Source organism: Saccostrea cucullata, unplaced genomic scaffold (genome assembly GCF_032062105.1).
Source record: "Saccostrea cucullata isolate Sc308-1 unplaced genomic scaffold, CSIRO_AGI_Scuc_v1 ctg377, whole genome shotgun sequence".
NCBI classification, from domain to species: Eukaryota; Metazoa; Mollusca; class Bivalvia; order Ostreida; family Ostreidae; genus Saccostrea; species Saccostrea cuccullata.
Genome location: NW_026924229.1, coordinates 134,784 through 162,107, shown reverse-complemented (window position 1 = coordinate 162,107; position 27,324 = coordinate 134,784). Strand labels below are relative to the sequence as shown.

Sequence of the window (27,324 nt, the reverse complement as noted above, 5' to 3'; positions counted from 1 at the left end):
GAAATAAACACTGATACTTTTTTTGGAGAGGGAAAAAAATACATATGAAAGAACAATTCATTGAAAACAGAGTTAACTGACCTGTTCTGTAAGACATAGGTTGTCCATCCTTTTAGTTAGGAAATAAAAGTGAAAAAAATAAAAGCAAAACAAAAACAAGAGGCCAATGGGACTGTATTCCTGATAAAAGAAAGCACTTCACATTTTAATCTTGTCATTTTGTTTGCTTTGTTTGTTTGTATGTTGTTTAACTTCCCTCTCAAGAATTTTTCACTCATATGGAGATACCACCAACTGAAGAGCTGCAAATTTTGTCCTATACTCGACACTTGGGGCCATTGAGCAGGGAGGGATCTTTTTTGTGCCAGCACCTACTGTGACACGGGACCTCCGTTTATTTGGTCTCATCCGAAGGATGGGTCTCCACATCTCACAGTGGGATTTGAACTAGCGACGTAGGGATCAATTCCTAATATGAAGTTTGTTTTTTTTGTGTTTTTTTTTTAGGGGGGGGGGGGGGGGGGGGGGGGGGACGTTGTAAAGTATAGACCTGGGTCTTTTAACTGGACTTGCATGCAATGGATATTAAGTCCTTATTCAGCTATTCAAAGAAATAGCAATTGCTAGCAGTTTTCTTTTTAAGCTATCGTAATGTTAGATGTCCATAAAATATTTGGTTTCTTTAATTTGCGCGTTTGTCCATGGGATAACTGTTTTTTACCTGTAAGATATTTTCTCTTTCCAAGCTTGCCTGTATGTCTGCGAGATATTTACTCTTTTTAAGTTGATAACATAAAAACAAAACCAAATTAAGTAGCAAGGTTACTAGGCTACTAATATCCAGCTATATCTAACAGTGAATCTGAATCCTGCAGAATCTTGACATAATTACAGTTTACACAGTAAGGCTGGGACATAATTAACACTGATTCGTGACCTAGTGTCAGTAATACATCCATTAAGCCTCCATATATCCTTACCAATACTCGGGGTGTATCAGCACTTATGGCCGTTATCAATAATTCACGATCATGTCAACTTCCTGGTCATTGAACAAACTGATTTATAAGTGCAAGTTTATGCCTTAAATAAACAAAAATATAAATATACATATACATGTACCAGTAGCGGGAATGTTTGACCTTGACTTGAGCACTTGAGTGATATCGTGTCAATAAACCTAGCGGTCCCCTGGGAAGAGAAATTCTATCCCAAAGTCAACGAAACCATTATTCTGATAACATAGAAGCTGAAGTTAGGGAGTCATTTTCTTCTCAGAATGGCAGCATTTGACATTGATTAAATTGTGTGAAAAATGCAGAGCACTCATTAAAAAAACTAAAATTACCACATTTGTCTCTTGACAATAAATTGATGTTAGTTTGAATAATGTCAATGTTGAAGTGAAAATCAAATGAGGTTTTTCAATTATGATTTTTTTTAAAGCTTGCTTGTTTTTCTCTGTCAGTCTCTGTTTTTTTTAGTGATTTTAATGGCATTTAATTAAAATCATGCCATAAAACTGGGAAGCATGTGTAAACTTAGTTTAACTTAATTTCTTGAAGTCAGTTTATGGTAACTGATCTAGCAAATGTCAATGATTCGCTTTCAACGAAAAATGTATTTAGAATCCAAAAATACCCAATAGGAGTAAAGTGAGGAATGCTTTAGATTACACTGCATGCATGGCCTCTGAGGAGAGATTAAATTACATGTACAGTTAATCATGCTTATAGCAAATACGCTTATAATAAATGAACACTCACAGCGAAGTGATCTTCATTCCCCGTGTCTTTATATTATATTGAAGTGAACACTTAATGGATATAATGAATTACGTTTATAACGAAGCCCATCCCTGGCACTTATACATGTATACATGTTTTACTGTTTATAGTATTACAAATTCATAGAAATATTGGCTCCATTTTATTTTTAGCATTATTCCCTATCATGAGTGGACAAGTACTTATTCCTGGCTCTGTTAGGAAATAACACATAAACTGAGTGTTTACTTGGGGTTAAATAAATTCATAATTAGAGAAACTTTGCAAAATTCACCCCCACACATTTGTTCTTCAAATACCATGTACTTTTTATTGTTTGGTCAACCTGTTCTCTTTATTTTATGTACATATAATTTTCTTCAGGAAGATTTATCAAAGAAAAGAAAAATCCAACCCCATTGTATATTTTTCCTTCTTCACTGCTTTTTGAAAATAATTCGGGATGAGGCAAGAATCAGCATGGAATCTTAGTATTCCTGAGAATGATTCTAATTAATAACTTTGTTAATTATTTAAAATCCACACACCTGATGAAATATACCTGCTGTAGAATATGTGACCCACTGAGCTTCCACCAAAGAAACAGAAGGCAGTGATGGCTGACATCAGAAACAGCGGAACGCTCAGGAATCCGTACAATCGCCGGATCCACTCCTTTGTTAGATACCTTCTCTACAATAGTTATGGAAGAATCAAACTATAAAAACAGATATTTATCCAACAATTTAAATTTGAACCCTAACCTGCATTTGTGATAAATTCTGTAGAAATATTTGAAAAATTATCAATGTTTTACCAGTTGTTTGAAGAATATTTTGTTCAAAGGTGGTCAAAAACTACAGTTAAACGTTGTTATCTCGAACTTGATGAGACAAAAAAACCCTTTGAGACATCCAAAGATTTGAGATATTCAGGGTAAAATACTTAAAAAAGACCAGGTTAGGTCTATTTTAGCATTTCTACATACATATATCCATGGTATTTGAGATATTCATTTTCAAGATAACAAAGTTCAACTGTATTTAAAATCCAAAAACCTTTTTTTCAATTTCTATTTTATAATGGAAAGCAATATCACAATAGTTTTCTAAGAAGTCTCATACCTGAACATTTATCACAGATGGAATTTCCAGAACTCCCTGGGCAATTCTCTCCACAATCACACCAAGGAAATTAAAAAGCGTCCACAAAAACACATAATACTCGGAGCCATGCCACACATAAACAAATACAAAACAGGCCACAGAAGCCAATGTCTTACGCACTACACCACTCTCAGATCCACCCAGAGGGAAGAAAATGTATCTAAATATGGAAAACAATCAAATAGATTAAAATGATGAAAAATATATTTTTTATCAGTAATATATAACAAACATACTATCAATTTGAAAATAAATGCTAAATTTGCTGATATGTACATTTTTTTAAAAATACATACATGTACATGTATATATTAGAAAAAATAGATTACCTTTTTATAAAACTGTACATTCCTCTGTCAAAGTATCTAGTAACAAATAACAAAAAAAATTTCATATATCAAATCCTATTACACATTTGTAAAACTAAGGCCATGCAAAGTTAAATACTTGGTTCTCAGGCCTTTTTTCAAGAAATATGATGAGGGAGGGAGGCATTTTTTTTTCTTTTTTATTGCCCCCAAAACATGATGAGGCAGCTTTTACATTGTACAAAACCTCAAAAAATGATGAGGGAGGTGATTTGATGTTTATATTTTATTGATTTAGCAATAAAAAGGGTCAATGAGGCACCCTTGGAAGAGATGAGGGAGGGCCTGAGAACCAAGAAATTAATTTTTTTTTTTGCCTAAAGCATTTAAAACAATCATTTGAATGATATCTCATTTTAAAAAAAAACATATAGATCTTAGTCGTATTGTGTACGTCTTATAAATGCCTTTGATTCTTGGCAAAATTCACTTATGACTGGGATATTACCTTTTGATTTCCTTAGCAATGTTCATGAAACAAAATTTACAAGATGAAAAGTTTTCATATAAGTTTCAGTGGAGTATTCTTTTTCTTGATTATCTCCCCTTGAAAGAGAGCATGATCCTTCATTTGAACAAATTTAAATACCTTTTACCCAAGGAAAGCTTTGTGGCAAGTTTGGCAAGTTTTCACTTGGAAAAGTATTTCTTGAGAAGAAGATGAAAATGTATAAGGCTAAACAATGGACAGACAGACAATGTAGGACAGGTGGTCAGAAAATCTCACTCAAACATTTGGTCTAGGTAAGCTAAAAACCATCTCTGACACTCACTTCCACATTTCAGAGTAGGTGTAGATGTAGGCCACACATCTAGGACCGGGGGGAGGATCCAGCTTTTCCAGGCGAGCCACACTGGCCGGCACTCCGTACAGAACTGTGTACTTATTCATGAAGAACTGGCCGTTCCAGTAGCCGACTCCAGCCAGGGTCCAGAGGTCCAAGCGGTTCATCAGGGCATTGTTCTGCTGAATGGCATTGAAATACAGAAAGTGAAGGAGGAATTCATTTACTGCTCCCCAGAAAAGGAATCTCAATACGTTCAGAAATAAATAAGGCAGACTGCTGGAATCTGACTTGTAGAAATTGTTCACCTGAAAAATAAGAAAATAAGATATGCATTGTAGAATATGTCTATGTGAGACTAACAATTGTCATTCAATAAATCAAAAATTTTTACTTCTACACTTGATAGGATCAATGCAAAAAAGAAATCACATTTCACTTTACAGTAAAACATGTTTATAGCAAACCTGCTTACAATGAATAGATGCTTTCAGCAAAGTGGTTTTCATTTCCCACCAATATTTACCGGTAATATATTTATAACTTAAAATTATTTACAGTTATAATGATGCAAAATCAAAGCATATCTGTACCTACCTGTTTTTTAAAAGAGTTGAAAGTCAACAGTGGTCCCGTGAAAAAGAGTGGCAGGTAGAACACATAAAACATCATATCTATAAACCCCTCCCCACAGACTCTTGGGGTCCCGATGTCGACAGAGGGGTTGGGTCCTTCATTCTGTGATCCACTGCTGTAAGAATTTGAATGATCTTGACCTTTACTGGATTCTGCCTGACCTTTGTTGTCATGGAGACATTTTTCCAGACAGAAGCTGGTGTAGCGGAGGTGAGTGAGAGCCAGAGTGTACACCATCAGATAAAACTCCCCATCCCTCTCCTGACAACACCAGTCACGCTAAAGCAGATAAAAAATGTTTCTAGTTTAAAGAAAATGTCTTATAAATAAAAAATCTAAAATAACTTTAACATGACTTTTGTTTGTTTGGTTTTTTTTTTTTCAAAAGTCTTTATAATAAAATAACGAAACAAAAAAACCTTCATAATATGAAGGGGTTTTTTTGTTTCGTTATTTTATTTTCTCAAGAAAAAGTTTAAATATTGTATGTGTACATAAAATAGCATGTTCAAAACTTAGTGAAAATCACTGGGGATGGAATTGTTGGTAATCATGAATTAGTGTTACACAGGTCTGGAAAGTGTATTGTAATTATACATGTAAACGATTTGTTTATAGCAGCATTCATGAATAAGTGCATTGATGTTGGTACCAAAGCAGCTAAACTACAAAGCCTGCTTTTTAAAGAACCGGTAATAAAGTTGGTTTATATTTTTACACCAAAATTTGATGACATACCATAAGGGAGTAAGTGTAGTCCACATTAAGTGTCATGAGGAGGGCAAGGGAGGTAATCCATACAACTGAGAATGATTGGGAGAAGGAGATGAAAAACATGAACAAACAATGACATGTAAACAAAACAATGGTCCTCCATCCCATCAGATACAGGAGAACACCACACGAGTAGGTTAGATCCACCCATCTTCTCATCTGTAAAAAAAAAATATAATGCAATGTGTGTTCAAAGAGAGGTAACTCAACCAAAAATTTGAACATTTTAATGAGTTGAAATATCAAATGAGCATTTTGTAGCTCAAAATTAATTACCTCTATAAAGTTCCATTCTATGATTTTTGATAATGCCACATGACCGACATAAAAAGGCAAGACCACCCAGAACCAGTTGTAAAAGTAATGCCACTCATAGTTAGACACATCCTGGAAAAGAGGTAAAATTAAATGTCCTATTTTAGAATGTGGAGAAATATTTATTTTATAATTACCGGGTAGTGTTTTGATTGCACTTTCAAGTCAGTTGTAAATTATGATCTGCCATTTTAAAGTATATATAATTAATATTTATAGTGAGTTTTCAACGTATATGTTTTTTTCTTCTATTTTTGGTATCTTTCATTGCTAAATGTGTATCACAATGTTATATTTTATCAGCAATTGATTTCTATTAAATCAAATTACTTTGTCAGCTCCAATCCACTTCCACCCTGGCTCAAAGGCGTAAATATTCAGAGCTCCATCGTATTCTATATTAAACAAGAATAAACAAACAAAGCATTGATTATATATAAAACAATGTATATTATATTTAAAAAAGATAATTGTAAAAGACCAAGTCTACCTCATCAGTTTTGCAGATTCAGAAATATATATGACAAATAGAAAAATTTGACTTAAATTAACATGTACACACAAGTAAATAATAGATTGCCAAGTACACTAAATAATCCTGAAATTTTTCACCGCTGAATAAAATTTTTGAAGCATTAGCTTTGGTCATATTTATCAGATTCAGATGTTACCTCTAGATGCTCTGTAGACCAGCCAGGTGATATATACAACAACACTTATGTGTACCCCACGGTAGAACTGGACCTCGCGCCAGGGCAAGGGGTGGATCCGAGATCTCCTGGACATTACACTGCTGCTGGAGAGAAAGTTCATAAAAAATATACACAATAAAGGAAATAAACAACACCATCAACCTAATTTACTTATTACTTTGGGCACCTGCTTTCTAGAGAAAAGTTCTACCAATGGACAACACCCCCCCCACACACACACATACACACAGGAATGTATCAATGAACATGATTGAAACAAAGATCAGATGTGTGTACCATCCCTGTTGTTTTCAGGGGTCAATGTTTTAGTCCTGTTCACAGATCAATTTGTTTGCTTGATTTTTGTTATATTCATCATACCGGGCTCGATCTTATAGACCAATCCACACTTTACAAAAGTTGTGTCCCTTTGCGTAGTCTACCAAAAGGTCAAAAGGGAAAGAAACAACATTTCTCCTCTTTATGCTACCAAACATTTGGGTGGGCTGTGATGAATCCACTGTGTTTAAATTATTTTCTTTGGATGTGTGCGTAGCCCCAACATGGGGCAATATCAGCAGGTCCAGTACAATCACTAGATTTAGCTACGTAGGTAGAATTACCTACGTAACTTTATCTACCTACCTCAGGTAGCTTTATTTAGCTATTTCAATGTAACTTTTCAAAATTTTATTTTTTATTTAAAGAGACAAAAAATCGCAATTAAGAGACTATTGATATTCATACTAGGGAGGTTTATAAAAACAATCCAAAGCAGAGATAATTTAAACATTGCTGCATTTGGACAATTTAGAGCAAAACATGTAATTCCATTGTTTGATTACTGTCTTCTCTCTCACGCGTGCGGTGAGGCATGACTGAGTATGATTACTTCACATTGTGCTGAATGAATACTGACCTATTATCGAGTTAACCGGAACTGGACTTCTTTGTCATTTCATTCAATGAGTAACTGTTCTAACTGTCATACATAGCCCCAAAACTTTCAGAACTTTGATTGCAATTGCGCAGAAAAAGACATTTCTTCAAGAATGTTTTTTTTCCTCAGAGTTGTTTTCAGATGAGTTCAAAGTTGAAAATGATCACTGCATCAAAAGGATATATTCCGCACACCCTGAGAAATATGATTTTTTATAGAAATAAATTGAGTTGGTAGCTAAATAAAGCTACCTCAGGTAAGTAAATAAAGCTATGTAGGTAAATCAAGCTACGTAGCTAAATCTAGTGATTGTACTGGTCTTCTGATCAGTATTACACTATGCAACAAATTTTCGCAGTCAAATGACAAAGTTACACCTGAAAACTACAAGGGCTACTGTGAGGATTCTATGGGTTTATCCCCTAAGATGACAGCCAAGGGAGGACATAACTTTTGAAAATTGTGGATCCAACTATGAAGACTGACCCACTATTCAAGACAAGATGTATTAGGGCCTAAGCACACTCATGACTGAACTTGTTCCCTCTAGACTTTCTGTTAAATTTTGGCACGTCACCTTAACATTTTATACCTAATTAGAAGTCACCACTTCCATTGATTTTAACCATATCATACGATTGACATCAAGGATTTTCACCCTGGCCTGTGTTTTTTTCTTTTAAATGTTTACGTACCTCTGACTTGATCATCCGAGCATCCCCCGAGTTGAGCTTGGATGCGAGCCTTTACTTTCCATTAGGAAAAAAACCCCCTAATGGAAATTATCTGTTTATTACTTTATGCAGATCATGCCTTATTTTTCTACTTTCATTTTACAATAGAAACTTTCTATCTCCAAAACTGAAGAGTTTTCCCGCGAATTTAAATTTTTCCCAAAAACTAAAACATCAGAAATGTATCTACACTATGTCATTTACATGTAATTTTTCCTTATTTATTAATAATTAGTAAAAAAAAAAATTGGACTGCTACTATCTGTACAAAAGGGATTTTTTTTTATCTATAAACATGCTACTTGTGCCCCTCGGGTGATCTGATCCCTGGATATATACCTCAATTTAGGTCTATGCTCTGATAAAGTTCATTCTTCTTCTTTTTCAATACAGTGTAAGGCTTTTAGGGCATCATTGCACTTTACTAAAACAATTGCACCCAATGTTTTATTGTATTTGTAGCATGGTAAGCCTGATGAATGATTAACTATACATATTGTAATCAGAAAGGAGAAAATGGATCAGGCCTGGATTATATGGACCCGGTTGCCATGCAGGCCCCTGAATATTGAACCCAAAGACACCAACTCAAACTCTTCTCTGACAAGTCTTTCATCTGTCAATATCATGACATATTTTTATGTGGAATGCCTTAAAATGGTCCTGGAATTAATCATTGGACAGACCAAACAAGAATTCAAACATGGAATCCCCTGAATCTCCATTCAGATGCTCTGTCAACTGAGCTATCTGGACACCATACAATGGACATATTTGAAATTACATGAGGAGCCACCCACCTCCTCCAAAAGAAAAAATAAAAAATAAATGCAGAATAATTTATCTTCAGCTGAAAGTACAGTTTTGTTAACAATTGTATATCTTTGCAAAAATAAGCATAACAATTTATTGAAGAACTGCATTAAATAGAAAAATATAAGAAAAAATAAATACTTATGCATGCAATTTTACTGACACAAAGTACTTTGTAGTTGCAACATACACAAATCAAAATTTGCATGATGCTGGCAACCAAGGGAGGCTTTAATGCTTTGTGTTAAACAAGAATTTTAACAATAAACAGTCAAATTACAAAATCCAGATTAAAAACTATTCTTCCTATACATGTACATGTATATCCATTATTAGTACATGTATGTATGAGTAAAATCTTTCATCAATCTTGAACAATTAGGTTTTAAAATACATACAAGTTTTTGATCAGCAAAAGTATGGATTTCAAACATGAGTATTCAGCTTTATTATTAGATGAACACAATGTACATTTATTGGAAACTTTCTTTTCTAGGCATTTGCCCCAACTTTTTCATTATAGAAAACACTATGGAATCAGTGCATTTGTAAAAGTACATGTAAGCGAAATTGTAGAACATTTAAATGAAAATAATGATAAGCAACATGAAAAAATTAAAAATATAAAAAGAAGAATTGAAAAAAATGCATGATGCTCAATATTCTTCTTTATATCATTAGATTAATTTGATCCCATTTCACTTTTGTGCATTTTGTGCCTAACCATCTTTAATATTGATCATGTTGATGTAAAACTATGATCATAATGTTTTCCACCACCCTGCATGACCATACATAGAACATTTGAAGTTATTTACATGTATAAATCTATATGTAAGGTATATACACATTCTTTGGTATATTTTCTAATCATCAAAAAACAGAGAGCTATAATCAAAATAATTTTAAACGAAAAAAACTATGTCATGATTTCATTACATGTACATATATATATCACAAATAAAGTAAATTTATCCAGAAATAATTTAACAGATATTACTTAAAATTAAACAAACATATACAGTACACTGTATATCTGTATGGATTTTCTGTATTTTAATTACCATCCAAAATAGAGACATAAAATACTCTAACAAGTGAAGACTAAGTTGATGAATCAAATGTCTAATATTTTGTCTAATATTTCAAAGATATAACTGTGTGACTGTATAAAGATCAAGCACCTGTCCCAATAAAAACAACAAAGCAGCGGATTAATATTGTATTGATGGCACAGGGAAGCTGCTAGAGTTCTTAATCGTCCAGTTCCTGGAACTTGATGTTGTTCTCTGACAGTCTCTGGACAAGGGTGGTGTCCTGGAAGGCAGCACCGGGGGCAAGCACTCCACCCCTAGGGTCAAGAAAATACACAAAATTAAGGAATTCTAAATTAAGACACACTAACATTTCAAACATATAAGGTCAAGAAAATACGCTAAAAGTAAGAAACCTCTAAATTAAGACACACTGACATTTCAAACATAAGGTCAAGAAAATACACATTACAAAGAAACAGTGTATCAAGATACCAGGGTTTAACCTTCAATCTCTTGAGTTAGGAAAATTGAAATTCATGTTCTAATGAAGTCATAATACTCAAGATATTCCATGTATGAAGTTAAATCAATTAACTTTTATTCTGGGTAAAAAAAATCTAATTCCAAGGTCAAAAGGAATTTATAGATATGTAATTACAGATGAGGATGAAACTAAAGTATTCCAAATTTATTTTGTATTACATGTATGTATCTGTGTAGATATTCAACATATGCTTTTTTAAATCAGAACCATACAACCAATGGTCACTTACTTTCCTGGGAGTTTATCTGTCTCCTTCAACACTACGACAGCAGCTTGTACCATACAGATAGGAGTTGTCACATACCCAACCTCTGTAAAATATATCTTGATAACATGTTTTGATTTTTAGAAAATTGCAGCTAGGATTATGGTTCCCTAATGCCTTAAGAATATACAATGAGAGTTCAACATAAACATGACACTATGTAATTATGCTGTTGCACCACTCACCTGGACCTGTAACCTTGGTGATTTTCACCGTGTCGGGCGGCGACTGTGGATCTTCGTCTGTCTTGTTCTTCCAGCCTTTGGAGACGAATGTCATGGAGAAACTACAGGTCTCAATCTGTTGACAAAAATGGAACTTCTTGTTTTAAGGGATTCTTATAAAATACATGTACATGTATGTCATCAAAATTTCCAATCAAATATTTTAGGTTGTACAATCATGATTTCAGTCAGGTAGGAGTACTGATGCCAGATTTTGAAAGGCCTAAAAATATATGTTCACATTTCAATTCTTTTCACTTCATTGACAAGGAGGATTCAAATTTTTATACTAGTGAGAAAATATTATAATTAACAATGCATATCTCATGTGTAGTGAACTGCAGCATTACGGTTTTATATATTAGTCTTTGACGCTACAGACCCAATGATGCAAAAAATGTGCAATTTATGGTGCAATTTTTTTGTGCACTGAGAGAATTTCTCAACTTTTCAACTTTGGTAAACCATCTACCTTTCACCTCCTAATTTCAGACACATTCTTAAACCAATCTGTATATTTTATCCTCCTCTCAACCTTTTATTGTCGCCTCTACAGGCGATAAACTAGCTTGATTTGAATTGTCTGGGGGATTGCAGAAAATTCTAATTCAAGCTAATTTTTGCTTGTAAAGACGATTAGAAAGGGTTGGGAGGTGTATAAAATATAGAGATTTATTACAAAATGTGTCTAGAATTATGGAGGGTAAGGCAAATGATTTACATTTCTGCAGCTAGTGTAGTCAGTTGCAAACAACATAACATCAGAATATTGAAAGAATTCTAACCTGCTTCAAGGAAGGTCCTTCAGGTTTAAATAATCCACCAGTAAAAAATGAAGAATACTGAAAAACAAAAACAAAAATACTGTAAAACAGACAATTTAGTGCACACATATTTCAGAGAAAACCTACCCACTAAAGTATTGGTATAAGTAAATTAAAGCCACAGGAAACTTTCTCTCTGAAAAAAAATTGGCATAATATCTCTCCTACATTTCTTATTATTTGCCAACTTCTGGCCCTGCCCTCCCCCAGTAACTATTATTTTATGCATACAAAGATTGCATACTGTAAATGTATTACAATTAATATTTGGCGTGTACGATATTTGGCGGAAATTCAATTTTCAACAAGTTAGCGTAGATTTGATTTAGCGCTCTCTGAATTTGCTAGTTATAAAAGTTAGTATACAAGACATTTAGCGATGTACTTGAATTAGCGGACTCTGCTTACCGCCAAAATCGCTAAATAGAATACACCGCTAAATGTAATGTGTATACAGTAATAGTCCATCTTCTTAACTAGACATCATAACAAATCCCGACTTCATTATGTTGCATTGTGATGTATACATCACAATGTAAATACAGTATCATGTCTAACTAAATATTTTTAAAAATGAGCTCATCATGATCCAAATATTCTTATTAACATAAAAAACGTTTTCTTAATGCTGGGAAAGCAGTATGAAAAGTATAAAGGATTTTCTGAAGCATTTTCTTACTTACTCGTAGGAAGAGTTTCCTGGTAAAACTAAATTTACTCATGACAAAAAACAAGAGTCCAAACCATAACAATCCAAACACGGTAAACAGACTGTTGTAGCAGATATAGGGCTGGTATTGAATCTGCAAAGGCAAAAAAAAATGTCACTATAATTGATTCAAATTGAACTGTTAGTATGTCTGATATTGTACAACATGTTTTAAAACTTCCATATATATATATAGCAATGTATCCACATGTATTGATAAATGCAAACCACTATAGTCTAGAGTAATTATCAATATGAGAGTTGCTCTAAATATGGTATATTTTTTTTTTATGTTTCTGAATCGCAGAAGAACTGTCATTTATAGTGTCTTACAGGTTTTTCTTTCCTCTCAGCAAAGTTAAACCGTTGTGATCTATAAACTACAGACTTGTCACTCCCTAGGAAGGGGGCGGTCCATTTCTTGTTAATGTCATTCGTGAATAACATCCCTCTAAATCAGAAAAATATAAATTCACATATAAAAATCTACAGATTAATTCAGTTCTAAATACTGAAGTACTTACTCTCTATAACAAGTTTTTTTTCTAAACATGTTTATCTCTGATCCTTAACAAATATATCTTCATGCAGATTTTATTTATTGCATTTGAGCACCCCTCATGGTGATAGAGGTTTTCCATTTAAGATAGTATATCACATGTTGTATAAGAAGTACAGGGAATGTGTTTATGTTAGAGAGTTTATACATGTAAGAGTAGAGCAGAGAAATTTGTACTGTTTTGGAAAACATAAAAGAAATAAGTCACTCATGCCATTTAGGGAGTTTGCACATTGAATAGGAGTCACGAGTCATACCGTTTAGGGAGTTTGTAAACAGAAGAGTAGAGAATTGCCTACCATTTCGGGAGTTTGTACACAGAAGAGTAGAGTATCGCCTACCGTTTAGGGAGTTTATATTTGGCAGGAGGAAGTGGTTCTGGAAACAAGGACTTTCTGATTGACTTCAGTTCTCCTTCATGAAGAAATCCATAAATGGCCGACTCCAGGGTTCCATTGTTCACTGCCATCCCATGAGGACCAGAATGTATCTCTAGGTAACTCTCTACGGCATTGATTTGACCTTAACAAAATGGTTGACATATTAAATTTGACCTGAATGTACAAAACATGCAAACAATTCAATAAATTATTTGAAACTACACAAGTAAATGATGTACTATTTGATTTGGTAATATGTACAGTTACATGTTTTTAATATTCAGTGTTGAAAATTTTAACTGAATTGAATTCTCTAATACAAACAGGTACATGTACTACATACTTCAAAATGTATTTCAAAATCTGAATGCTAATTTACTAATAATCTATTAGAGATTCAAACCTTCAAATTTTTTCCTTTCAGGCAAACAAACACACCACTCTTCTGAATGCCAAAAAACAAAACCATCTATGATTATAATAACAGCAGGGATGCTATCAAAACCACAAGCACTGATGACAAAAACACCACTCTTCTGTGCTTCTCCATTATACTTCAACTGCATCTTTTCTATGTACTTTATGTAAATTAGCAAAAAAAAAAACCAAAACTGTAGAAGGAGTTGCGTTTTAAAGGAATTTCACATTAGTAACCATTGCAACACCATATAAAAACATAGATGACTGAATATAATAACTTGCAGCAAGGTCTGAGAGTTGCTTGTTTCATTTTACTTTACTTTACTTACTACAGGTGCTAGTTTCATTTTACCAATACTTTCCATACTGAAGATGCTTGTTTCACTTTATCAATACTTTACTTACTACAGGTGCTTGTTTCATTTTACCAATATTTTACTTACTACAGGTGCTTGTTTCACCTTACCAATACTTTACTTTCTATAGGTGCTAGTTTCATTTTACCAATATTTTACTTACTACAGGTGCTAGTTTCATTTTACCAATTAAATTACTACAGGTGCTAGTTTCATTTTACCAATATTTTACTTACTACAGATGCTTGTTTCATTTTACCAATACTTTACTTACTGCAGGTTCACCACTTATGTCCAGGTGATGTGCTCCACCCTCCACACAGGCTTTAACCACTTGTTCTCCATAAAAACGATACTATAAAAAAAAAAAAAGACGTATAGTTCAAAATGGACAAGTGGACACTTGCATGATTTGGAATTGAGACTGCTTCAAAAACTTTAACTTCTTCCAGAAGTATCAGAAAAGTAATTCTTTTGTTGAAAATGCAGAATCTGAAACTTAACTAGGTACAAAGAAACATTCTATAAACACCTACAATCATCATCCATTATCTTTGATCAACACATGGCATAGAAGTGCTTGAGAAAAAATCCTTCAAAACTTAAACCTCTCACCGACACTGACCCCAGGGGTATAACATAAGTTTCATATTTACTATAAACATGTATTTGTTTTTAGCTAAATTTGTATAATATTCTGTTATCCTCCAAGGAAACTCTCTTAATCGTATTCTATCCTTTATGGAGATATTGAGGCCCCATTTCTTCTTGGGTATTTCTTCACATAGTTGAATGATTTTTCCTTTTTTTTCTTGCTGATTATGATAAACTATGCAGTGGGGTTCCAAAAATATTGGAAATTAGCAGTTAGACTTTAAATCCTCTAATTTCTGCAATTTCATAAACTTTCCTCATTAGAAACATAGTCTAAATCAACTTGAGGTTGAGGCCCCACAAATGTCAACCAATATGTACCAGCTAGAGTGTCAAGTGAAATCCAGTGAATGAAGTATTTATTACTGTGCTACATGAACCTGGAAACTCTCTTTGGTTATTTGTGTATTTATGTGAATCTGGACCATAACTAATAATGATCCATGATTACCCACAAGAATAAACTCTCTCCAACTTTGTTAAGGTGAGCTAAATATGAACAATCCAAGACAATCAGAAAGTGTGCAACACTCATATCCCAATTTAATTTTCTTCCATATAACAATGACAATAAATCTTGATGTTATGTATAAATCAATAACCAATCCCATTCTATTTTTACAAAGTAGGGAAAAACAACTTCTTTGTTCATCTTGCACTAATCCATTACAACATCTAGATTAAACCCATATTTCTTTGCCTGAGGGCTCAAAATTTTTTGAAAAATTGAACATTTTCCACTGTTGCTGACTGAGGTTAATTTCATGCAAGTATTAAAAAGCCACTTTTTCTAGTTTACAAATAAAACGAAAAATTCTCAATTCATAAAATTCAAGAACAAAAATTTTTTGTATATGCAAAAATATTTTTTCCTTTGTAGAATTAGCTTTATCTTGGGCTGCTTTCTGACATAATCTTCTATCAATAATAACCATTAAATACCGGTACATGTAATTTCTATACTTACTGGGCCAACACAGTTCAGGACCAGTCTGGCCTGCTTAGCCATCTGTAGAAGAGATTCCTCATTTGATGTGTCAGCTATTATGATAGGGGTAGACTCTAACTCAACTCCTAAAAAATGTTGAACTAGTTATAATTATACAGAATAAAACAGTTGTTACAGTATTTGACAATGTACAATTTGTATACAATTTATAAATATTAACATGATTAATTATATATATTTATAATAACATGATTAATTATATATTATTTATATATTTATAAATATTTAATTTATTACCCGACATTTCATTAAATCAAATTATGGAAAAACTAAATGAATATAATAATTAAATTTTTTTCCTAATTAAAAATCAAAACATGATTTGAAAGTGATTTGTTAAATTAAAGTCATATTTAAATAGAACTGGTATATATACACAACATATAAATTTAAATTATAATATTTTATTAGTTTCTCAGAGAAAGTCAGTCTGCTCTTGCATTAACCCAGGTACACTGAAATAGGGATGTTTTACAAGTTTGTTAAATGTTTCATGCATGTGTTCCCTTTCATCTTGATCAGGTTGATGTGTATCTAGCTTGTGATTCATGATACTTATATCTTCAGCTGGGGCATGGTTCAGCAAGACAGACATTATTCACAGAATGAGATTTGAATTCCTGCCAATTTTGGGAGCAATGGAGCACTTCTAGTTTACTTTAAAATCTCCGTCATCATGCTTATAATGACATGACACAGTGATGTTGCATTAGATCTCTTGATCAATTGAAAAGCTCCAGATAATTAAGAAGGTCATTAAGAACTCTATAGTAATTCTTATATCAATGATTTTGACCTTGAGACCTTGACCTTTTTAAGCAAATGGTCTCAAAAAAATTAAATTAAAAATTTTAAGGAAATGAAATCGTCAAAATCTGCATTATTGAAGTGATCACCTATATATAGTATAATATACACTAAAAATACATGTCAGATATAGCAGATATACCGTATATACTCGCCTATAAGTCGGTCCGCCTATAAGTCGGTTGTATTTAATAAGCTTGTATATCATGTACCGCATATAAAACCATACTTTTAATAGTTATATACAAAGAGTTTTAATCAAATTATAGGCGAGTATATACGGTAGTGTTTGCCTCTGTTGTGTAAATGTACCTTTTAGTTTATACAGTTAAAAAAAATCAAATTTGGTGAGAAATAAGTACTGTATACAGGGAAATTTTCGCCCCCGTTTTATTTTCGCCCCTTTCGCCCTTGTCACAAGTGGGCGAATTTAAAATTCAAAGAACACAGTATAAATTCTCAAACAAAACTGGGACTGTGCGAATTTTAAACGGGACAAATTTGTAAGCAAGTGTAAAAGGGCGAAAATAACACGGGGCGAAAATAACCCTTTATACACTAAATCAAATATCTTGACTTTTACTCAAGGAGATTTTTTTCAAAGTACTTCAACGTCATATCTATATGAAAATCTGAAATATCAAAAGCAATCAGTGGACTTAAATGTAACAAATCACCTGGTCTTGACAGAGTTTCAAATCATATGTTAAAATATGGGCAAAATTCATTATTGGCAAGTCTGAAGAAATTGTTTAATGGTTGCTTAGTTAATGGAAAATACCCCAGTCAGTGGACTGATGGACTTCTAACAGTTCTTCATAAATCTGGTAGCATAAATGACCCAAACAACTATCGTGGAATTACTATTACAAATACAATGGGGAAACTCTTCAATAGTACCGGTATTCTGAATTTAAGATTGGATAAATTTCTTTCTAAACACAACATGATAAGTGACTGTCAACTAGGGTTTACTAGATCAGCAAGAACTTCAGATCATATGTTTATATTAAGAAATATAATAGAGACTTATTGTCATACCAAAGATGGAAGAGTATATGCATGTTTTGTTGACTTTCGTAAAGCTTTTGATACTGTAATACATTCTGGCTTAAAATACAAACTTCTAAGATTATTTATTGGAACGAAGTTTTATAATATAATCAAAAGTATGTACAGTCAAAGCAAATCTTGTATTAAAATGAAAAATTCTCACACAGAATTCTTTGACATCAAACTAGGGGTAAAGCAGGGAGATAATCTAAGCCCAACCTTATTTAAAATTTTTATCAATGATTTACCTGAGTATTTTCACCCCTAATCCCATCTTACTTAATGATAAGGTAATTAACTGTCTTATGTATGCTGATGATGTGATATTGTTATCTCAGACAGCAGTAGGTCTTCAATCTAAATTGCATAAATTACAGTCATTTTGTAATGATTGGTGTCTGGAAGTGAATGTAACAAAAACCAAAATTCTGATATTTAATAAAGCGGGTCGTTTGATAAAAAATGAATTTAAGCTGTTTGACCAGGTTTTGGAATCTGTGTCTTCTTATAGATATCTAGGGGTACTCTTTAGTGCCTCTGGAACCTTCTCATATGCTCAGGAAGACCTGTATAAAAAAGCTCTAAAGGCATTTTATAAACTGCAAAAAGAATTTTTGTCTTTGAAGCCAAGTGTTAAAACATCCCTACATGTATTTGATCATACAATAAAACCCATCTTGCTTTATGGATGTGAAATATGGGGGAACATTAATCGACCAAGTATTTTTCGTAAAACCTCCAAACTCTCTGTATATGATATTTTTAGTAAGTTGAAGTGCGAGAATCTACACTTAAAATTTTGTAAGAATATATTGGGACTGCATAGGAAAAGTGCAAACTTCTCCTCATTATCTGAGCTTGGTAGGCTCCCCCTTCATTTTGATATTATAAAAAGTATTTTGAATTATGTCCATAGATTAGAATGTCCAGATATGTCATTCCCATTATTGAGAGCAGCATATTCTCAAAGTAAGATTAATTGGAGTAACAGTATACCATCTTGGTATGGAACATATAGTAAAATTGCAGAAATGATAAACCTTAATAAGGATATTTTGTCTAACAAATTGCAAACTTTCAAGATAAAATGCAAAAAACATTTAATTTCATACTACATGAATGAGTGGAACTTGATTAGATTGTTACAAGAAGGTAAACTGGATACTTATGTTAAGATTAAAACAAATTTTGGACTTGAAAAATACTTACTATGCCTGCCATTTGAACAAAGAAAATTAATATGTAGGTTGCGTACATCTTCTCACAATTTACAAATTGAAAGAGGCCGGTACTTTGGCATTCCTAGAGATCAGAGACTTTGTACTAAATGCTCAATGAATGTTATTGAAGATGAAAAACACACACTTTTTGAATGTTTGAGTTTTGTTACAGAACGAGAGAATATGATTAATGTTATACAAAGACACTGTATCAATTTTTCTCATTTAAATAATGAAAATAAGTTGTTGTGGGTTCTAAATTGTGAAAATATTGAAGTACTTTCAGCTATTTGTGAACTGGTTAGACAAGCCATATAAAATACTGATGCATATAATGTGGTATTTCTCTTTATAATAATAATAGGTGCATGTAAACACTGTATGTACTAAAAAAAAAAAAAAAAAAAAAAAAAAAGAATCTATAGTGAAGTTCTTGTGAATTGATCAAGGGTGCAATAAAGTGTGTCTTCTACATGTATTAAGAAATTAAAAAAAAAATTTGTATACTTTAAACACTTAATAAATATTACTTGTTCATAAGATATGCAAACAAAACATGGTGAATTATAAAGTACCAATGCACTGTCCCGTGGTATCTTTTGCAATTTAGTGGAATATAGCTACTCAGTATGTATGTGTGTGGACATGTATATATACGTGTATGTATGTATGTGTTGGTATGTATAAAAAAAATATATATATATATATATATATTTTTCATTTCTCTGTATGTATCTCTCTGGCTTTTTTGCATTATGGTACACGGTGGTACTTCTTTATATATTTTTAATTACAATATGTATTTAAAGTTCACATGTTAGCAATTATTTCAACTTATGAACCATGTGTAAATTATTAAGTATATACATGTACTAAGAACACATCACATCTTATTAATAACTATTATATGCTCTGTTTAATAATCATGTATGTAATATGCCCACAAGGGCCCTGATCTGGAATAAATCTATTCTATTCTATTCTATAATACATTATAGATTATAAAGTGTGCATTATAATAGTCATTGTCACAGACAGAGGAGTTTGATTGAAAGTTGGTAGAATTCCTGACCGGAGATTCAGGGGGCCTGGTTTCGAATCCCGGTCTGGTCAGCTGCATTTTTCTCCTCTCCTGTTACATTTGGTGCTATGCCATGCCCTGGAAGTGACATAAAAGACCTTCCATGGAAGAGCCTGGGTTCATGCCTTCAGGGACCGAAAACATTTAAAGAGGGAGGAATGGGTTAGATCATCGATGGACTCTCAGCTCATTTTGTAGAGCACCTGACTGGAGTTTCAATGGGCCTGGGTTCAAATCCCAGACTGGTCCGCTATATTTTGCTCCTCTCCCTCTACAGTCATATTTGTAAATTTGTGCTTTAACCTTGACCTTTGACCGAGAGACCAAAAAATCTCTGCAGGCTTCCAACAACCACACTCCAGACAATTTAAGTAGCTAACTAAACTTATGATAAATTGGTTACTGCATCCCATTAAAGGGTTGAACGATAGACGAATAGACACATGAATTCAAGATTATTGTAGGGCACCTGCACCTTCATGCAGAAATCTTATTTTAAATGCATGTAACAGTTATGTTTGGAAAAGTTGGCTGCCGTATTTAGATCAAACTAAATCAAGTTTGAGAGGGATGACGTTCTGTGTTAAAGGTAAAGAGAACAAAATGCATCACCTGTCCTTTTGGAGGCCTTGTCGAGGACCTTTTGTATCTTCTCCATGGATCGCCCGGACACCGCCCACGTCAGGTTCTGCCCAGGGGCTACCTTTGCTACCTCCTCCACAACGAACTGACCAGTGAACCCACTGGCTCCAAAAACTACGATGTCATATCGCTCCGTCGCCATTTTCAGCAATAGTTATCTATTATGCACCTAACAGTTATTTCCACTTTCTTCAACAAATGTGTTTAAAGACGCAATTTAAGACCAAATTCCAGTACCGGTATTTGTTCAGGAGGTTGAGTCACCAGTTCAAGTTTTGAGCCGCTTAAACCATGGAAAAAAGAATAACTTCTCTTATATTTTATTAATAATAATTGAAATTCTTTTATCATTTATATAATTTAGAATATGGGGTATCTGTATTATCTGGCCCCTAGGAAAAACTATCTTATGGATAAAAAACAAAAAAAGAATAACAGAACGAATATTTCCTTGTACGACTTAGCTAATGATATTGATCAATTGCACAAGCGGCAGTAATTTTTTCGATGCGTAAACGGACACCAGAAAAATAAAACATGGATCTATACGAAACTCATGACGATGGGCCAGGTTTTGTTGGAATTAAGTTTTGTAAAGAATGGTATGAAAGTTTACTGCTTTTTAAAAATAAATATAAGGTGTTTCGTCAACTTTCATGCATGTTTATCATTATCAGTTTTTAATCTTTCAGTAACAATATGCTGTACCCAAAGGAAGACAAAGAAAACAGAATATTGTTGTATGCTGTAAGTAGGAATTGAAGTTTGCAAGAATCATAAACATTATAAAGAATCTTTAAGTTTTAAAGATGTAGACTAGTTACAGGTAGATGGCATGTTTCTTAAAAAATTAATAAAAAAATATTTACATTCTCAGAGCAGGTCCCCTGTAATCTGATTGATAGTTTAGTAACAAATGCATGAAAGGGGATATACTCCCTTGTTGGGACATTCTTACTGGACAGATAAACATTTCAATGTAGACTGTGTACACATAATGAACAACTCCACACAGCCTAAATTTATCAATGATAAATAAAATGAGTATCTCCTTGATTTCAGTGTAGAAATTGTGACTACCAAGAAGAAGCTACGAATCCATGTATATATGTCAACAAAATCACCCATGAAGTTGAGTAAGTACATTAGTTTCTCTAGGTAGTGTAAATAAAAATACTGTTAACTGTTAAACTCTTCAAAAAATAAACTTAAAAAATATGCTAATAATTTAAATGTTCCATCATAAACTGATGAGCCGTATGGCTTAAAGTTATTGAATAAAGAATTATATATCCTATAAAGATATGTCACTTAAGACACTGATTTTTTCTTATTTTCTTCTATTCAAGTTTTTACCTCCAACTAGAGCATTACACTAAGTAACCAAATTTGGTTTAACCCTGACCTTCATGAGATATATCTTACCTTACCAGCTAGATAAGAACTTGTATTTAATATTTTTTATGTTGTTTTATGCAGATACTAAATTCTTTGACATTTTCTGTTTCAGTGAGTTGACCCAGATTATAGGAGATGTGATAGCAGACCCCACCTTACCTCGGACAGAAGACCACCCTTGTCCAAAATGTGCCCACAAAGAGTCAGTCTTTTTCCAATCCCACAGTACCAAAGCTGAGGTATTTAAATGAAAACAATTGTTTGCTACTTTTAAGCTCTCTTGAGCCAAAGGCTCAAGCAAGCTTTTCTGATCAAAAGAGCAAGGTTCACATAGACCTTTTTGGACCCTGTCATTGTATGATAAATCAAAACTGCTCAGTACATATTTAAGTGAAACTAGATCTTTTGGTCTGTTGTCATTAATTATTAACTTTTCACTATTAATTTTCATTTAGAGATTGTTGGGACCTCAATGAGCAAACAAAGGTTCATTCTCTATAAGGCCATTTTCCGGCCTACGATAAAATCACTTTAAAGTGTGATTTTATATAACTATATTCATTCTAGTTTATGATTTTGATGTTTGTTTATCAACATCGATCATCTAAGTCACGTGATTTAGAAATAAAAAATGGCCGTCAGTTAAAGAAAAATTGAGGGTGGGTCTATTCAAATCAAGTTTCTTTGCATATTTTTGAATGTAAATGATCAAAATTTGTTTATTTATGTCGGAAATACATCAGACATAAGTAATGAATTGGAAGATTTTATAAATTTAAGGTTCAAGATATTTTTTATGACAAGAATTCCGATACATCCACATTTTGCATATTTTGAACGTAAATCTTTACGAAATTCACACTGTATGATGCTGAAAAAAGTTTTATTAGTATTTTATTAATAGTAATATATCATATATAATTATATTATAATTGTATATCATTTCTATAGATGTGTTACTTATTTTACGCATAAAATAACCATTTTAGAAATAAGGTTTCTGAGTTTCTGTTGACCTATGAAAGTTATGTATCAAATGTTGAAAGCACTGAATGGATTTTGATTGTGATTAAATAAAACTGAAATAGTAATTAAGAAAAGAAATTCAACAATTGCAAAACAATAAAGAATTAACAGCATAAAATACATCAGTGCAAGTACATGTTGACTATCCATATGCATGTAAATAGTCAATACATATACATGTAACTCAGAGCGGTTGCATTAAAATATACATCTCTAAGTGAAATGAAATATCGTAGTAAAACAGCTTTGCTTTTATTCAATTACTCGTGTTGCACGATATATTTAATTAAAAATGCCATCTAAACTTGATGTATTTACATAAATAAAAGTTTAGACCCCCCCCCCACCCCCCACCGTTTCTAACGGCACAACATAAAACGGAGTAGAATTTTAACAGTTCTTTCAACTATGCATATCAGAAGTTTTCGTATATACTAGTATACGGACTTAAGATTCTACAACATCCCAGGTACAAAATGGATCCTAAGGGTTTGATGCTCCATTCGCACTCTTGAAACTCTTGGGTTAAATTCAGTCTCCTTCCTAGTGCAGCGTCAAAAACTTGTTTTACACAGATAGTGACAGTTCCCTACCTAAGTGTTTAGCATTTAAAGTGAATATCATGGGTCTTTAGGATATTATCTTTTTAAAAAAGGTCCCGTCCCGCGTTAGGCGTTGGTCAGTAATGCAAATGTGCATAAACACTTGACCTTAAGTGGATGATCTCTTTTTCTGGTTGAAAAATCCTCAAATGGGGTAAAGCAACATTCAATTATAAATTACATATTACATATAGGAATCCCTCTCCTCTTTACCATTTTATTTTTTTAGACAGGACTACTGTTCTCGTAACTTATATCGATGCTATCAAACAAGTGTGATGAATATATTGAGTCCTCTCGATAAACCCATGCAGTTAACAAAATATGGATCACATGTTACTCGTACGGAAGTGTCCATATAAAAATTATGTGTGTACCCATAGGAAAAAAGTCTATAACACAAATAGGAAATGCATTTTACCGCTTCAACAAAGATGGCTTTTATCATTTCTAGAAGATATACAGTACTCATAAGGAAATACAAAGAATATATGCAATACTCATAACGGAATTCAAAGAAGTAGCATATAAAGATAAACTAAACTATCATTAGAAATATAAAAGATAACTCATATTCACACCTTACAGTCTATAAAAGTTTTTATTTCTTAATTTTATCAGACATTTCAATGCAACGTCTCCACTTGTAATTTCATGACATCCAGTCCTCTCGGTCCTTTGATTTTAATTTTTTTAAGTAAAAAATTCACATTTATTTATAGTAAATATGCATACCTGATATAAATCTTAGTAAATCAACAAAGAATTGTACTCTAACCCAAAGTTCATAAAAAGAAATAATCTACATAAGCTTATATCTTTCATTATGATTAGTTAGCTTTTTTTGCAAATATCGTAAAAATGAAGGGAAAAGTATTTGAATGTCATAACCACCTTTAACCAAATTCATAATTTGGTAGTCACTTTTTATGTTTATAAGAAATTTACATGCAAATTTTGGTGTTAGTTAAAGATGGTTATGATATGCGTAAAGTGAGTTATCTAACACAGCCACCCTCTTGAGTTTTCCCATTACTCTAATGCTAATACGGACCGACAGTACCTTACTTTGTGACCCTATATCATTAAAAATACTATTGTATCATTAACCAAACGATATTTATCATTAAATTGGAACGTAAGCCTAGTGATTCATGCAATTTTTAACGGAAAAAATACTATCTGAAAATTTGATGTCATTGTAGGCCGCAAAACGGCCTTATAGAGAATGATCCTTTACAAAGGAATACATAATGAAAATCCTTTAAATCTGCTTTTCTAGAACAGTAAATCCATTATTCATATTATAGGGATGCATCTACAGATAGTGTAGATTCAAAATTATTAAAACCATGACGTTTAGAACTTTTTTAGAAGGGTAGTGCCTCAATGGACAACATAGCTTTCACATGAATATTTACAAAAATTCAAATTGTAAGAAGTAGCAAAGTCAAGTCTTCTTCATATAGATGATGTAGATTCAAATTGTTCAAATCATGACCCTAGGAGGTAGAGTGGGTCACAATGGGCATTTACATTTTACATAGAAAAATACCTTAAGAAATCAAAAAAAAACCAGAAGTCTCTGTCGAGACTGAAGCTCTACTGGTTTGTACTTATAATAAAGAAAGAGAAAAGTAACAGTTGGGATATAAAATTTTACAAAAGCAATAAATAGAATAATGACAAAAACCGATATACAGAATTATGTATCTTAGTGTAGTCTATTTGTGTGCCAAGTTATATTGAAATCAGACCAAAACTGAAGGAGGAGTAGCATTTTAAATTTATTTCAAAGAAATTTCTTTTTTAAGTAACAACAGCAACACCGTTAATTGAAACAAAAACCTATATACAGAATTATGTATCTTAGTGTAGTCTACTTGTGTGCCAAGTTATATTGAAATCAGATTTAAACTGTAGGAGGAGTAGCATTCTAAATGTTTTTCAAAGAATTTTCTATTTTTAGTAACAACGGCAAAACTTTTCTTTGAAATCAAAAACCAATATACAGAATTATGTATCTTAGTGTAGTCTACTTGTGTGCCAAGTTATAATAAAATCAGACCAAAACTGTAGGAGGAGTAGCATTTTGAAAGTATTTTTTTTTTTATAATTTCTATTTTTAGTAACAATGACAGCACCGTTCATCGAAATCAAAAACCGCTTTACAGAATTATGTATCTTTGTGTAGTCTACTTGTGTGCCAAGTTATACTGAAATCAGATTTAAACTGTAGGAGGAGTAGCATTTTGAATGATTTTCACAATTTTTTCTATTTTTAGTACCAACCGCAACACCCTTCATCGAAATCAAAACTCGATATATAGAATTATGTATCTTTGTGTAGTCTACTTGTGTGCCAAGTTATATTGAAATCAGATTAAAACTGTAGGAGGAGAAGCATTTTGAATGATTTTCAAATTTTTTTCTATTTTTAGTAACAACGGCAACACCCTTCATCGAAATCAAAAACCGATATACAGAATTATGTATCTTAGTATAGTCTACTTGTGTGCCAAGTTATATTGAAATCTGACCAAAACTGTAGGAGGAGTAGCATTTTAAATGATTTTCATTAAAAAATTCTATTTTTAGTAACAACAGCAACACCGTTCATTGAAATCAAAAACCGATACACAGAATTATGTATCTTAGTGTAGTCTACTTGTGCCAAGTTATATTGAAATCAGACCAAAACTGTAGGAGGAGTAGCATTTTGAAAAATTGTTTACAGACGGACAGACGGATGGACGACGGACGCATTACTATCGCATAAGCTCTTCTGGTCTCTGACCAGTAGAGCTAAAAACAAGGTCCAAATTAGTCATAGTTATGTGATAGCCTCCTCATGTAATATGGATTCAAGTTTGTTCAAATCATAATCCCTTGGGATAGAGATGGGGCTGCAATGTGTAATCAAGGTTTAACATAGGAACATGTAGGGAATAAAATCTGGTCATACTGATTCAGGCAAGCATTGCAGCCCATGGGGCCTCTAGTTTAAAGATTTTGAATGTATAGCAACATACTTTTTCTCTATTGTAGGAAGGGATGCGACTGTACTACGTATGCACCAATTCACAGTGTGTACATCGATGGACAGAATAGATTGCAACTCCATGGCTGAATTACTCATCGTTACAAAGAAAGAACAGAACCATTTTTCTGCTCTACTTCATCTTGTGATTCAGGAATTATAGTACATGTACATTGTTATTCATACCTGTCGTTGACAAAATTGACATGAAAGTGAAACGCATTTCTCAAGTGATTATTGTTCATATCAAGATGCAGATTTGTCAAAATTTTGCAGAAAGCAAGACTTGTCTAATAAATGTAATTTTACATAACTTATGCTTTTCTCATCTTTCATTAATGATCAATTTGTACATATTAAATATCCCATGTTTACCCCTTTGTCTCATAAATACCAGCTATTGAATAATTTTTTCATCCTTTTAATCAAAACCTCAATGTCATGCAAGCATATAAAAATGTTTTCTGTGTTGGAAAATTGATATA

The 27,324-nt window shown here is 32.7% G+C and overlaps 2 protein-coding genes across 2 annotated transcripts in view; one reads left to right on the top strand and one right to left on the bottom strand.

The window, feature by feature from the left end:
* The window catches only part of LOC134265985 (protein-cysteine N-palmitoyltransferase HHAT-like), a 29,111-nt gene extending 8,037 nt beyond the window's left edge, over positions 1-21,074 (bottom strand). The window contains exons 1-19 of the mRNA XM_062748181.1: positions 20,744-21,074; positions 15,929-16,035; positions 14,582-14,662; positions 13,935-14,109; positions 13,493-13,673; positions 12,926-13,043; positions 12,567-12,686; positions 11,845-11,901; positions 11,021-11,135; positions 10,800-10,881; positions 6,482-6,600; positions 6,141-6,205; positions 5,772-5,882; positions 5,460-5,654; positions 4,683-5,000; positions 4,074-4,393; positions 3,262-3,297; positions 2,891-3,092; positions 2,315-2,459 (exon numbers count right to left, since the gene is read on the bottom strand). Of these exons, the coding sequence (XP_062604165.1) occupies positions 2,315-2,459; positions 2,891-3,092; positions 3,262-3,297; positions 4,074-4,393; positions 4,683-5,000; positions 5,460-5,654; positions 5,772-5,882; positions 6,141-6,205; positions 6,482-6,600; positions 10,800-10,881; positions 11,021-11,135; positions 11,845-11,901; positions 12,567-12,686; positions 12,926-13,043; positions 13,493-13,673; positions 13,935-14,109; positions 14,582-14,662; positions 15,929-16,035; positions 20,744-20,915 (2,719 nt within the window). The 5' untranslated portion in view covers positions 20,916-21,074. The remainder of the gene's footprint in view (positions 1-2,314; positions 2,460-2,890; positions 3,093-3,261; positions 3,298-4,073; positions 4,394-4,682; positions 5,001-5,459; positions 5,655-5,771; positions 5,883-6,140; positions 6,206-6,481; positions 6,601-10,799; positions 10,882-11,020; positions 11,136-11,844; positions 11,902-12,566; positions 12,687-12,925; positions 13,044-13,492; positions 13,674-13,934; positions 14,110-14,581; positions 14,663-15,928; positions 16,036-20,743) is intronic.
* Positions 21,075-21,240: 166 nt separating this feature from the next.
* Positions 21,241-27,152, top strand: LOC134265996 (DNA-directed RNA polymerase II subunit RPB9-like). The gene is made up of 5 exons (XM_062748206.1): positions 21,241-21,375; positions 21,466-21,520; positions 21,836-21,909; positions 22,284-22,410; positions 26,848-27,152. The coding sequence occupies exons 1-5, from the start codon at positions 21,311-21,313 to the stop codon at positions 26,908-26,910; spliced, it is 384 nt and encodes a 127-aa protein (XP_062604190.1). The 5' UTR covers positions 21,241-21,310; the 3' UTR covers positions 26,911-27,152.
* The last annotated feature ends 172 nt before the right edge of the window (positions 27,153-27,324 follow it).